Source organism: Euprymna scolopes, chromosome 26, assembly GCF_053919585.1.
Source record: "Euprymna scolopes isolate OS-2025 chromosome 26, ASM5391958v1, whole genome shotgun sequence".
NCBI classification, from domain to species: Eukaryota; Metazoa; Mollusca; class Cephalopoda; order Sepiida; family Sepiolidae; genus Euprymna; species Euprymna scolopes.
The window spans coordinates 156,574-171,201 of record NC_136507.1 but is presented as its reverse complement, the minus strand read 5'-3'; the positions used below and the strand labels follow the sequence as shown (position 1 = coordinate 171,201).

At 32.1% G+C, this 14,628-nt stretch overlaps 1 protein-coding gene across 1 annotated transcript in view; it reads left to right on the top strand.

Annotated features, from left to right (window-relative positions):
• Nucleotides 1-1,515: 1,515 nt before the first annotated feature.
• Nucleotides 1,516-14,628, top strand: part of LOC145247882 (uncharacterized) — a 125,868-nt gene continuing 112,755 nt past the window's right edge. Inside the window, exon 1 of the mRNA XM_080109493.1 lies at nt 1,516-1,686. Within this exon, the coding sequence (XP_079965619.1) occupies nt 1,516-1,686 (171 nt within the window). The remainder of the gene's footprint in view (nt 1,687-14,628) is intronic.

Below are 14,628 nucleotides of genomic sequence, written 5' to 3'. Positions count from 1 at the left end.
TCCATTCTCAGCGTCGTCTATTCCTTTACAGACAGATCCCTCCGTTCTCAATGTCGTCCGTTCCTAACCACTGATCCTTTCATTCTCAGTGTCGTCCGTTCCTAAACACTGATCTGTTCATTCCCAGTGTCTTCCGTTCCTAAACACTGCTCCCTTCATTCTCAGTGTCGTCCGTTCCTAAACACTGATCTATCCATTCTCAATGTCGTCCGTTGCTTAACACTGATCCCTCCATTCTTAGTGCCGTGCATTCCTAAACACTGATCTCTTCTTTCTCAGTGTCTGCTTTTCCTTAACACTGATCCCACTGTTCTTAGTGTCGTCTGTTCCTAAACACTGATCCTCCCTTCTCAGTGTCCTCCGTTCCTAAACACTGTCCCTCCATTCTCAGTGTCATCCGTTCCTTACCACTGATCCCTCCGTTCTCAGTTTCGTCCGTTCCTAAACACTGATCCCTTCGTTCTGAGTGTCATCCGTTTCTAAACACTGATCCCTCCGTTCTCAGTTTCGTCTGTTCCTTAACACTGATCCTTTCGTTCTCAGTGTCGTCCGTTCCTACACACTGATCCCTCCCGTTTAAGTGTCGTCCATTCCTTAACACTGATCCTCGTGCCCAGTGTTGTCACTTCCTTAACACTGACCTCTCTGTTCTCAGTGTCCACCATCCGTTCCGGACCGCCTAGACGTCCAGCTGATCACTCTAGACCCAATGAGCAACCCTGAACTACGCTACCTCTAGAGTACCTGTTCCCAACCTTAGCCTCCAGTTACCAGCATCCAAATTCAACGATTATTATTTTTTTTGCTTTCTTTCAAAAAAATAAAAGGCGAACCCTCGCCTTTAACCAAACAACCCATATCTTTCGTTTTTCTTTGCCTTTTTGCTGTTTACCGTTTCCCTGTGTCTACCTTGGGTCGATTGTATGCGGACGACCGGCCTCGCAACAAAGTCAATGATAGGTATTTATTCCAAAAATCACTAATTTCATTAAAAAAAAAAAAATAAATAAATAAATAAATAAAATAATAATAATTAATTATAAAAATTTGAATTACTGACACACTCCTATGAATTCTATGATTTGGTATGAATACTCGCGAAACAAATTTTTTTTTTTTGTCCATAATTTTTGACTGATCGTGTTGTACAGTGAAAATGAAAAGGTGTAAGTTACATAAAAGGAATACATACACATGAAAAGTAATCAGTTTTATAAACATAAAGATTTACACAAAGAAAAAGAAGAATAGTAAAAAGAAAAATTGCTGCACCTGGAATCGAACCTGTGGTAAGGTGCAAATGATCCGATCAATAATATATTTACATTTCACCCACACAAACAAAATGTGGATCGATGTTCCCTTGTCAATTCTGAAATTAAATAAATAAATAAATAAATAAATAGAATTATTCGCCGTGGAAGAAATACATTGTATCACCAATTTTTATTTATCTATTATTATTTTTTTTAATTGTTTCAGTTTTAACACCAAAGCCACTTTTTTTCTTTTGAAATGATGGATGTGTCGCCGATCAACCCAGCTACGATGGCCAATTTTTTTGGTACTTTTAATTGGGTTCCCGACAGGTGGAAAAATCACACACTTTATTCTGAACCTACACATTATTTCCAAGTGCCCTCGTTTTACCAAACCTGCTCACCTCCGGTCTATCCGTCAATCAAGGTAGAAGTTCTCGATTTTGACAAAATATAATCTGCAAACTCCTTGTTTATACATTTTATGTTCATCGGGTGTCGGGAAAACTGGTCCTTTATTGCATAAATATCGATTGAAAACATTTTTTTACCGTTATTGGAGATATTGTCTTTAAGAGAACCCGCACCGTCCCCCCCCCATAATATTTAAAATTATTTTTAACTCCAGTTTTAAAAAAATAAACTTGATCACGGATTCAAGACACAAAACGAAACCATATTTAAAAAAATACTTTAATTTTAACAGTCTGTTATTACGATATAAAAGAAAGAAAGAAAAAAAAACACATCTTATCAAAGAAAGCAATTATTTTACTTAATTCAGTTTAAACAATTCTTGTGTTTACGAAAAAAAAAAAACACGGTACTTATGTAATTTTGGTACAGCGCTGAAATAATAACGTTATTTCGAAAGCCGTTCTTAACATGGAAGGGTATCGTTTAAAAGTCATTTCGGGGCACTTCTGCAGTATGCAGGCGGTGGCTATTGTTTGGGGCGATAACTCCAATTTCTTCTTGGTCAAATAACTTGGCAAATAAGTAACAAGACTTTTTTTTTGGTATTATTATACAAACACCATGACAGGGTTAGGGTTAATTCGCTGTCACGGTGTTTGTATAGTTTTACCTTTTTTTTTCCCGAACAGAAAAATATTTGAAAACCAAAACATTTATTGTATAAAAAATGAATTTAGGAAAACTCGTCTCCAGAAAATTCGTCCCCTTTTGCTAGGTAGGAAAACTGGTCCCTTATTGAATAAATATCGATTGAAAACACATTTTATGACCGTTCTTGAATATATTGTCTTTAAAAGAGAATACACATCCCATAATATTTAAAAATATTTTTACTTGTTAAAATTAAATTGATTTTTCGGGTTTGTATTATACATAGATTCGAAAAAGTTGTCAAACAAATGTTATAAAAGGCAAGATAAATTACTTTTCTACCTAACTGGATATATTTTTCGTGTTTTTATTCAATGTAACATGTTTATTCAGTTCGAAAACCATACAGTGTTTACCAAAATTAAAGATGGCGCCTCACTCCCTCTTTAACGCGGTAAGTTTGGTAAGTTATAAATAAAAAAAAAAAACTAGACAAAATACTATTAAAAACCCGCCGAATATATGTCAACCCATGTCACGGTAACATATATTGAGCGAGTTTTTAACAGTATTTTATCCGGTTTTTTATTTATAACATCTTTTCCCAGAATTTAGGAAAACTCGTCTCGGGAAAACTCGTCTCGGGAAAACTCGTCCCCTTTCGCTAAGTAGGAAAACTGGTCCCGTATTGAATAAATATCGATTGTAAACACATTTTATGATCGTTCTTGAAGGAGATATTGTTTTTTAAAATAAACTATAGCCCCCCCCCCAATGTTTTTTTAAAAATATTTTTACTTGTTTAATGTTTTTTTTTTTTTTTTTTTTTTTTATATAAAATCGATTTTCTAAGTGTCCGTTTTCTAAGTTCTTAGTGGTTTAACTTATTTTAAAGCGTTTATTATGTTCATACAAAGTTTATTACAAGTTTTGGTATTATTATACAAACACCGTGACAGGGTTAGGGTTAGGGTTAATTCGCTGTCACGGTGTTTGTATAGTTTTACCCAAGTTTTTTTTTTGTTCTTTTGTTCGATGTTTTTTGGAGTCATAAAAACAATAATAAAAAACAAAACCCAAAAATTAAAAAGAGCGATTCGATTCGTCGTTACGCTTCTGGTTTTGTTTTTTAATTATGATAGTTTTTTATGTTTTTGTTTTCTGTCATACCAAATGCACTCATGCGTTATTTAAAATTATGATTTTATCAATTATCAACATTTATTGTCGTCCTGTCAAATTTTGCAAAAATTAACTAATAAATTAAAAGCGAAATATTTTTTTGGCGCGAGAGATGCCATGTGCTAACAATCTCTCGTTAACTCATTTTTAATTTTTTTAATTTTTACTTCAAAATTCTAAAATCAATCATTAAGAGAGAAAGTAATCACTAAATAAATTTATTAATCAATTTTATTGAAAACTCCGCTATCGTTTATCAAGAATCTTTTTAATTTCATTTTTTGTTGGTTGTTTTTCGGAGGGAGATATAGTTTTTGGTGCCCGGAAAACTCGTCCCGGGAAAACTCGTCTCGGGAAAACTCGTCTCGGGAAAACTCGTCTCCGGAAAACTCGTCTCGGGAAAACTCGTCCCCTTTCGCTAGGTAGGAAAACTGGTCCCTTATTGAATTAATATCGATTGAAAACACATTTTATGATCGTTCTTGAAGGAGAAATTGTTTTTTTAAAATAGACTATAGCCCCCCGCCCATAATATTGAAAAAAAATTTTTTTACTTGTTTGATGTTTTTTTTTTTTTTTTTTAAATAAAATCGATTTTCTAAGTGTCCGTTTTCTACCTAACTGGCTAAGTTCTTAGTGGTTTCACTTATTTTAAAGCGTTTATTATGTTCATAAACGAGACCGCATATTTTTTTTATATTAATATAAAAAGAATTTACTTATTTACTGTTGTTATAAAAGGGTAAAATCGATTTGGGTTTGTATTACTGTACACATAGATTCGAAAAAATTGTCAAAAAACAAATATATAACAAATAAATGTTATCAAAGGCAAGATAAGTTACTTTCCTACCAAACTGGATATATTTTTCGTGTTTTTATTCAATGTAACATGTTTATTCAGCTCGAAAAACATACAGTGTTTACCGATGTATTGGAAAATTCAAAATAGCGGCCGACTCTCTCTTAAACACAGTAAGTTCGGGAATAGGTGTTATAAATAATAAACTAGACAAAATACTATTAAAAAAAACACCGAATATATGTCAACCTATGTCACGGTAATATATATTGAGCGAATTTCTAACAGTATTTTGTCTAGTTTATTATTTTTCGAATCTATGTGTACAGTAATACAAACCAAAATTTTAATATTTTTTTAAATATAATTTAGAGAGGGGGGGGGTTATATCTCCCTCGGAAAAACAACCAACAAAAAATGAAATTAAAAAGATTCTTGATAAACGATAGCGGAGTTTTCAATAAAATTGATTAATAAATTTATTTAGTGATTACTTTTTCTCTTAATGATTGATTTTAGAATTTTGAAGTAAAAATTAAAAAATGAGTTAACGAGAGATTGTTAGCACATGGCATCTCTCGCGCCAAAAAAATATTTCGCTTTTAATTTATTAGTTAATTTTTGCAAAATTTGACAGGACGACAATAAATGTTGATAATTGATAGAATTATAATTTTAAATAACGCATGAGTGCATTGCATTTGGTATGAGAGAAAACAAAAACATAACAACAAAAAACTATCATAATTAAAAAACCAAAACAAAAAAGTAACGCTCCCAGTTTTTAATTTTTTTGTTTTGTTTTTTTATTATTGTTTTTATGACTCCAAAAAACATCGTTAAAATAAGAACCAAAAATTTTTTTAATTAACTTTGTATGAACATAATAAACGCTTTAAAATAAGTGAAACCACTAAGAACTTAGCCAGTTAGGTAGAAAAAAAAAAAAAAAAAACATTAAACAAATAAAAATATTTTTTAAAAATATTATGGGTGGGGGGCTATAGTCTATTTTAAAAAGCAATATCTCCTTCAAGAACGATCATAAAATGTGTTTTCAATCGATATTTATTCAATACGGGACCAGTTTTCCTACCTAGCGAATGGGGACGAGTTTTCCGGAGACGAGTTTTCCGGAGACGAGTTTTCCCGGGACGAGTTTTCCCGGGACGAGTTTTCCTAAATTCATAGTTTTTACCCCCCCCCCTCTCTCTAAATTATATTTTAAAAAATATTAAAATTTATTTTCTTTTTAAAACCTAATCTCCCTCAGTAATTTCTTTAATTTTCTATTTTTTTTAGCGATTATCAAGACCTCCTAAGATGTGATATACCGGGCATTATTTCTCGTTCTCCCGTAACACTCGACATGTTTTTTGTTTGTTTTCTGTTTTTTTTTTTCTTTACCAAATAAACGATTCCAAACAAATTAAATAAACAACATAGTCGGCGAGGTAGAAAAATCGATTTTACCCTTTTATAAACAACAGTATATAAGTAAATTCTTTTTATATTGATATAAAAAAATATGCGGTCTCGTTTATGGACATAATAAACGCTTTTATTAAAAACACAAAAAAAAACCCATTAAACAAGTAAAAATATTTTTTTAAAAATATTATGGGGGGGTATAGTTTATTTTAAAAAACAATATCTCCTTCAAGAACGATCATAAAATGTGTTTTCAATCGATATTTATTCAATACGGGACCAGTTTTCCTACCTAGCGAAAGGGGACGAGTTTTCCGGAGACGAGTTTTCCCGGGACGAGTTTTCCCGGCACCCTTTTCCCACACTTACCGTGTTAAAGAGAGAGAATAAGACGCCATCTTGAATGTTCCAATACATCGGTAAACACTGTATGGTTTTCGAGCTGAATAAACATGTTACATTGAATAAAAACACGAAAAATATATCCAGTTAACTTATCTTGCCTTTGATAACATATATTTGTTTTTTGACAACTTTTTCGAATCTGTGTGCACTAATACAAACCCCAAAAAAGTAACAAAGAATCGAATCGCTCCCTGTTTTTTAATTTTTTTGTTTTGTTTTTTATTGTTTTTATTACTCCAAAATAAGAACAAAAAAATTGTAATTAACATTGTATGAACATAATAAACGCTTTAAAATAAGTGAAACCACTAAGAACTTAGCCAGTTAGGTAGAAAACGGACACTTAGAAAATCGATTTTATTTAAAAAAAAAAAAAAAAAAAAAAAAAAAATTAAACAAGTAAAAATATTTTTTTAAATATTAGGGGGGGGGGCTACAGTCTATTTAAAAAACACAATATCTCCTTCAAGAACGATCATAAAATGTGTTTTCAATCCTTATTTATTCAATAAGGGACCAGTTTTCCTACCTAGCGAAAGGGGTCGAGTTTTCCCGGGACGAGTTTTCCTAAATTCGTGTACAGTAATACAAACCCGATTTTTCCAAGTGTTCGTTTTCTACCTAGATTTGAAAGTTTTTTTTTTTTTTTTTGTGGTTCAACTTATTTTAAAGTTTATTTAGTCAAAAAAAAAAAAAAAAAGTAGACTGTTACTTTTGTTCAATGTCCGACATGAGATAATCACATCTTAGAAGTCTCGATAATCACTCAAAAATAGAAAATTAAAGACTATACTGAGGTAGATATAGTTTTAAAACGCGTCCCCTCCCCCGATAATAAGTTTGTATATTTTTAGGTAATGTCCAAGATCACTGACACTGCTCGGAGAAAAAAAAAAATAATAATAATCAAGCTACCCGACGTGGATACGGTTGCTTATGTAACGAAACCGAACGAAAGACACGAAAAACGAAACCATATATTTCTAAAAAAATAATATATATATATACGGTACTGGTCGCGATTAGAGTTCCCTGCCGTTCACCCTAAAAAAACACTGACTTCTCCCTGAGTTGCCATAGTAACTAAACGATCATGAATTTTTATCGACTTTGTTTTACTGTTTATGAATATTGAAAGAAAAGACATTACTACACATTGTTTAATAATATCTCACTTTTAATCACTTTTATCGACTTTTTTTTTACTGTTTATGTGTCACTTATCGACTTTTTCTTTTCTTTTTTAAATAGCATTTTCTTTTTAAATGACGACGGTTTTACTGTTTATGAATATTAAAAGAAAAATAATTACTAAACATTTATTAATAATAAAAAAAAAAAATGGGTGCTAGTGCACTTCACTTTGCACTTATGATCCGTGCTATATTTTAAATCGTATTTCTAAGCTTAATTAAAGTTTAATGTTTGTTTTTTTTTTTATTCAATTGTAAGGTTAAAGTAGACTAGGTACAAAACACCCTCCCCATGTTAAGAATGGCTTTTTAAATAATAACGTTATTTCAGCACGGATCAATAAGTGCACTACTACAATATAAAAAAAAGTGAGACATAAACAGTAAAACGTAGTCATTTAAAAAGAAAATGCTATTTAAAAAAGAAAAGAAAAAGTCGATAAAAGTGACACATAAACAGTAAAACAAAAAGTCGACAAAAGTGATTAAAAGTGAGATATTATTAAACAATGTGTAGTAATGTCTTTTCTTTCAATATTCATAAACAGTAAAACAAAGTCGATAAAAATTCATGATCGTTTAGTTACTATGGCAACTAAGGGAGAAGTTAGTGTTTTTTTTTTTTTTTTTTTTTTTAGGGTGTTCGGCAGGGAACTCTAATCGCGACCAGTACCTATATATATATATATGTATATATAGGTGCCCGGGAAAACTCGTCTCGGGAAAACTCGTCTCCGGAAAACTCGTCTCGGGAAAACTCGTCCCCTTTCGCTAGGTAGGAAAACTGGTCCCTTATTGAATAAATATCGATTGAAAACACATTTTATGATCGTTCTTGAAGGAGAAATTGTTTTTTTAAAATAGACTATAGCCCGCCCCCCCCCATAATATTAAAAAAAAATTTTTTTTACTTGTTTGATGTTTTTTTTTTTTTTTTTTTTTTTTTTAAATAAAATCGATTTTCTAAGTGTCCGTTTTCTACCTAACTGGCTAAGTTCTTAGTGGTTTCACTTATTTTAAAGCGTTTATTATGTTCATAAACGAGACCGCATATTTTTTTATATTAATATAAAAAGAATTTACTTATTTACTGTTGTTATAAAAGGGTAAAATCGATTTGGGTTTGTATTACTGTACACATAGATTCGAAAAAATTGTCAAAAAACAAATATATAACAAATAAATGTTATCAAAGGCAAGATAAGTTACTTTCCTACCAAACTGGATATATTTTTCGTGTTTTTATTCAATGTAACATGTTTATTCAGCTCGAAAAACATACAGTGTTTACCGATGTATTGGACAATTCAAAATAGCGGCCGACTCTCTCTTAAACACAGTAAGTTCGGGAATAGGTGTTATAAATAATAAACTAGACAAAATACTATTAAAAAAAACACCGAATATATGTCAACCTATGTCACGGTAATATATATTGAGCGAATTTCTAACAGTATTTTGTCTAGTTTATTATTTTTCGAATCTATGTGTACAGTAATACAAACCAAAATTTTAATATTTTTTTAAATATAATTTAGAGAGGGGGGGGGGTTATATCTCCCTCGGAAAAACAACCAACAAAAAATGAAATTAAAAAGATTCTTGATAAACGATAGCGGAGTTTTCAATAAAATTGATTAATAAATTTATTTAGTGATTACTTTTTCTCTGAATGATTGATTTTAGAATTTTGAAGTAAAAATTAAAAAAATTAAAAATGAGTTAACGAGAGATTGTTAGCACATGGCATCTCTCGCGCCAAAAAAATATTTCGCTTTTGATTTATTAGTTAATTTTTGCAAAATTTGACAAGACGACAATAAATGTTGATAATTGATAGAATTATAATTTTAAATAACGCATGAGTGCATTGCATTTGGTATGAGAGAAAACGAAAACATAACAACAAAAAACTATCATAATTAAAAAACCAAAACAAAAAAGTAACGCTCCCAATTTTTAATTTTTTTGTTTTGTTTTTTTATTATTGTTTTTATGACTCCAAAAAACATCGTTAAAATAAGAACAAAAATTTTTTTTTAATTAACTTTGTATGAACATAATAAACGCTTTAAAATAAGTGAAACCACTAAGAACTTAGCCAGGTAGGTAGAAAAAAAAAACAAAAAAAAACATTAAACAAATAAAAATATTTTTTTTAAATATTATGGGGGGGGGGCTATAGTCTATTTTAAAAAGCAATATCTCCTTCAAGAACGATCATAAAATGTGTTTTCAATCGATATTTATTCAATAAGGGACCAGTTTTCCTACCTAGCGAAAGGGGACGAGTTTTCCCGGGACGAGTTTTCCCGGGACGAGTTTTCCTAAATTCGTATATATATGTATATATGGTGCCCGGAAAACTCGTCCCGGGAAAACTCGTCCCGGGAAAACTCGTCCCGGGAAAACTCGTCTCGGGAAAACTCGTCTCCGGAGAACTCGTCTCCGGAAAACTGGTCCCCTTTCGCTAGGTAGGAAAACTGGTCCCATATTGAATAAATATCGATTGAAAACACATTTTATGATCGTTCTTGAAGGAGATATGGGTTTGTATTACTGTACACATAGATTCGAAAAAGTTGTCAAAAAACAAATATATGACAAATAAATGCTATCAAAGGCAAGATAAGTTACTTTTCTACCTAACTGGATATATTTTTTGTGTTTTTATTCAGTGTAACATGTTTATTTAGCTCGAAAAACATGCAGTGTTTACCGATGTATTGGAAAATTCAAAATGGTGGCCGACTCTCTCTCGGAGAGGGTAAGTTTGGGAAAAGGTATTATAAATAATAAACTAGACAAAATACTGTTAGAAATTCGCTCAATATATGTTACTGTGACATAAGTTGACATATATTCAGTGTTTTTTTAATAGTATTTTGTCTAGTTTATTATTTATAACATCTTTTCCCAAACTTACCGTGTTAAAGAGACAGTCGGCCGCCATTTTGAATTTTCCAATACATCGGTAAACACTGCATGTTTTTCAAGCTGAATAAACATGTTACATTGAATAAAAACACAAAAAATATATCCAGTTAGGTAGAAAAGTAACTTATCTTGCCTTTGATAACATTTATTTGTTATATATTTGTTTTTTGACAACTTTTTCGAATCTGTGTACAGTAATACAAACCCAAAGCGTTTATTATGTTCATACAAAGTTAATTACAATTTTTTTGTTTGTTCTTATTTTAACAATGTTTTTTGGAGTCATAAAAACAATAATTAAAAACAAAACCAAAAAATTAAAAAACAGGGAGCGATTCGATTTTTCGTTACTTTTTTGTTTTGTTTTTTTTTAATTATGATAGTTTTTTTGTTGTTATGTTTTTGTTTTCTCTCATACCAAATGATTTTATCAATTATCAACATTTATTGTCGTCCTGTCAAATTTTGCAAAAATTAACTAATAAATTAAAAACGAAATATTTTTTGGCGCGATAGATGCCATGTGCTAACAATCTCTCGTTAACTAATTTTTAATTTTTTTAAATTTTTACTTCAAAATTCTAAAATCAATCATTAAGAGAAAAAGTAAATCACTAAATAAATTTATTAATCAATTTTCTTGAAAACCCCGCTATCGTTTATCAAGAATCTTTTTAATTTCATTTTTTGTTGGTTGTTTTTCGGAGGGAGATATAGTTTTTACCCCCCCTCCCGCTCTCTCTCTCTCTCTAAATTATATTTTAAAAAATATTAAAATTTATTATTTTCTTTTTAAAACCAAATCTCCCTCAGTAATTTCTTTAATTTTCTATTTTTTAGCGATTATCAAGACCCCTAAGATGTGATATACCGGACATTATTTCTCGTTCGGGTTTGTATTACTGTACACATAGATTCGAAAAAGTTGTCAAAAAACAAATATATAACAAATAAATGTTATCAAAGGCAAGATAAATTACTTTTCTACCAAACTAGATATAATTTTCGTGTTTTTATTCAATTTAACATGTTTATTCTGCTCAAAAAGCATAGTGTTTACCGATGTATTGGAAAATTCAAAATGGCGGCCGACTCTCTCTTTAACACGGTAAGTTCGGGAAAACTTACATATAAATAATAAACTAGACAAAATACTATTAAAAAACCACCGAATATATGTCAAGTTATGTCACGGTAACATATATTGAGCAAATTTCTAACAGTGTTTTGTCTAGTTTATTATTTATTACACCTTTTTCCGAACTTACAGTGTTAAAGAGAGTCGGCCGCCATTTTAAATTTTCTAATCGGTAAACACTGTATGCTTTTCGAGCTGAATAAACATGTTAAATTGAATAAAAACACGAAAATTATATCCAGTTTTGTAGAAAAGTAATTTATCTTGCCTTTGATAACATTTATTTGTTATATATTTGTTTTTTGACAACTTTTTCGAATCTGTGTACAGTAATACAAACCCAAAGCATTAAACAAGTAAAACTATTTTTTTAAAAAATATTATGGGGGTTATAGTCTATTTAAAAAAAAAACAATATCTCTTTCAAGAACGGTCATAAAATGTGTTTTCAATCGACATTTATTCAATAAGGGACCAGTTTTCCTACCTAGCGAAAGGGGACCAGTTTTCCCGAGACGAGTTTTCCCCGAGACGAGTTTTCCCGAGACGAGTTTTCCCGAGACGAGTTTTCCCGAGACGAGTTTTCCCGAGACGAGTTTTCCCGAGACGAGTTTTCCCGAGACGAGTTTTCCCGAGACGAGTTTTCCCGAGACGAGTTTTCCCGAGACGAGTTTTCCCGAGACGAGTTTTCCCGAGACGAGTTTTCCCGAGACGAGTTTTCCCGAGACGAGTTTTCCCGAGACGAGTTTTCCCGAGACGAGTTTTCCCGAGACGAGTTTTCCCGAGACGAGTTTTCCCGAGACGAGTTTTCCCGAGACGAGTTTTCCCGAGACGAGTTTTCCCGAGACGAGTTTTCCCGAGACGAGTTTTCCCGAGACGAGTTTTCCCGAGACGAGTTTTCCCGAGACGAGTTTTCCCGAGACGAGTTTTCCCGAGACGAGTTTTCCCGAGACGAGTTTTCCCGAGACGAGTTTTCCCGAGACGAGTTTTCCCGAGACGAGTTTTCCCGAGACGAGTTTTCCCGAGACGAGTTTTCCCGAGACGAGTTTTCCCGAGACGAGTTTTCCCGAGACGAGTTTTCCCGAGACGAGTTTTCCCGAGACGAGTTTTCCCGAGACGAGTTTTCCCGAGACGAGTTTTCCCGAGACGAGTTTTCCCGAGACGAGTTTTCCCGAGACGAGTTTTCCCGAGACGAGTTTTCCCGAGACGAGTTTTCCCGAGACGAGTTTTCCCGAGACGAGTTTTCCCGAGACGAGTTTTCCCGAGACGAGTTTTCCCGAGACGAGTTTTCCCGAGACGAGTTTTCCCGAGACGAGTTTTCCCGAGACGAGTTTTCCCGAGACGAGTTTTCCCGAGACGAGTTTTCCCGAGACGAGTTTTCCCGAGACGAGTTTTCCCGAGACGAGTTTTCCCGAGACGAGTTTTCCCGAGACGAGTTTTCCCGAGACGAGTTTTCCCGAGACGAGTTTTCCCGAGACGAGTTTTCCTAAATTCGTATATATATATATATATATATATATATACTCTAGTTTTTCACATTTCGTGTGTTATTACGAAACAAACAAAAGAAAAACACTTGTATTTTCTATCTGTATATATAAAAGCGAAAATGTATGTGTGTTCGCTTTTTGTGTATGTCTAAAAAAGGCTTTTTTGGACGTGATTCTCGGTTGGCTCACTCCTTAAAACTTATATGCTGTCTAAATGGTGCCCGGAAAACTCGTCCCGGGAAAACTCGTCCCCTTTCGCTAGGTAGGAAAACTGGTCCCTTATTGAATAAATATCGATTGAAAACACATTTTATGATCGTTCTTGAAGGAGATATTGTTTTTTAAAATAGACTATAGCCCCCCCCCCCCCATAATATTTTTAAAAATATTTTTACTTTAATTTTTTTAAATAAAATCGATTTTCCAAGTGTCCGTTTTCTACATAACTGGCTAAGTTCTTAGTGGTGTCACTTATTTTAAAGCGTTTATTATGTTCATACAAAGTTAATTACAAATTTTTTTGTTCTTTAACGATGTTTTTTGGAGTCATAAAAACAATAACAAAACAAAAATTAAAAAAACAGGGAGGGATTCGATTCTTCGTTACTTTGTTTTTGTTTTTTAATTATGATAGTTTTTTATGTTTTTGTTTTCTCTCATACCAAATGCACTCATGCGTTATTTAAAATTATAATTTTATCAATTGTCAACATTTATTGTCGTCTTGTCAAATTTTGCAAAAATTTACTAATAAATTAAAAGCGAAATATTTTTTGGCGCGAGAGATGCCATGTGCTAACAATCTCTCGTTAACTCATTTTTAATTTTTTTAAATTTTTACTTCAAAATTCTAAAATCAATCATTAAGAGAAAAAGTAATCACTAAATAAATTTATTAATCAATTTTATTGAAAACTCCGCTATCGTTTATCAAGAATCTTTTTAATTTCATTTTTTGTTGGTTGTTTTTCGGAGGGAGATATAGTTTTTACCCCCCCCCTCTCTAAATTATATTTTAAAAAATATTAAAATTTAATTCTTTAAAACCAAATATTAAAATTTAATTCTTTAAAACCAAATATTAAAATTTAATTCTTTTTAAAAACAAATCTCCCTCATTAATTTCGGGTTTGTATTACTGTACACATAGATTTGTCAAAAAACATACATAACAAATAAATGTTATCAAAGGCAAGATAAGTTACTTTTCTACCAAACTGGATATATTTTTCCTGTTTTTATTCAATGTAACATGTTTATTCAGCTCGAAAACCATACAGTGTTTATCGATGTATTGGAAAATTCAAGATGGCGTCTGACTCCCTCTTTAACATGGTAAGTTTGAGAAAAGGTGTTATAAATGTCACGCTGTGTTAACTCGTGTTGTGTGGTTGGTTAATAGAGAGAAACGAAAAGACGCGTGTTAGTTTTAAATATAAAACATGGAGGCCTTTATTTCCAGTGCGCATGCGTGGTTGTTACAAAACAAAACAAGGATTGTCATGTAACGAAACGATAACACCCCCCCCCCTTTACCAATATGAAGATTATGATATTGAGCATATTCAATATATGATAAAAGGTAAGGGCTAATTCAGGGTAGACTGCCTGAATAGCTACAGCGAAGCAGGGGATTATTCTGCCCCATGAATTGCTTGCTATACTTCTCTAGAAAATGTTCACAAGTTCATTTTTGATGGTGGTCGTACCATCCTGCCACTGC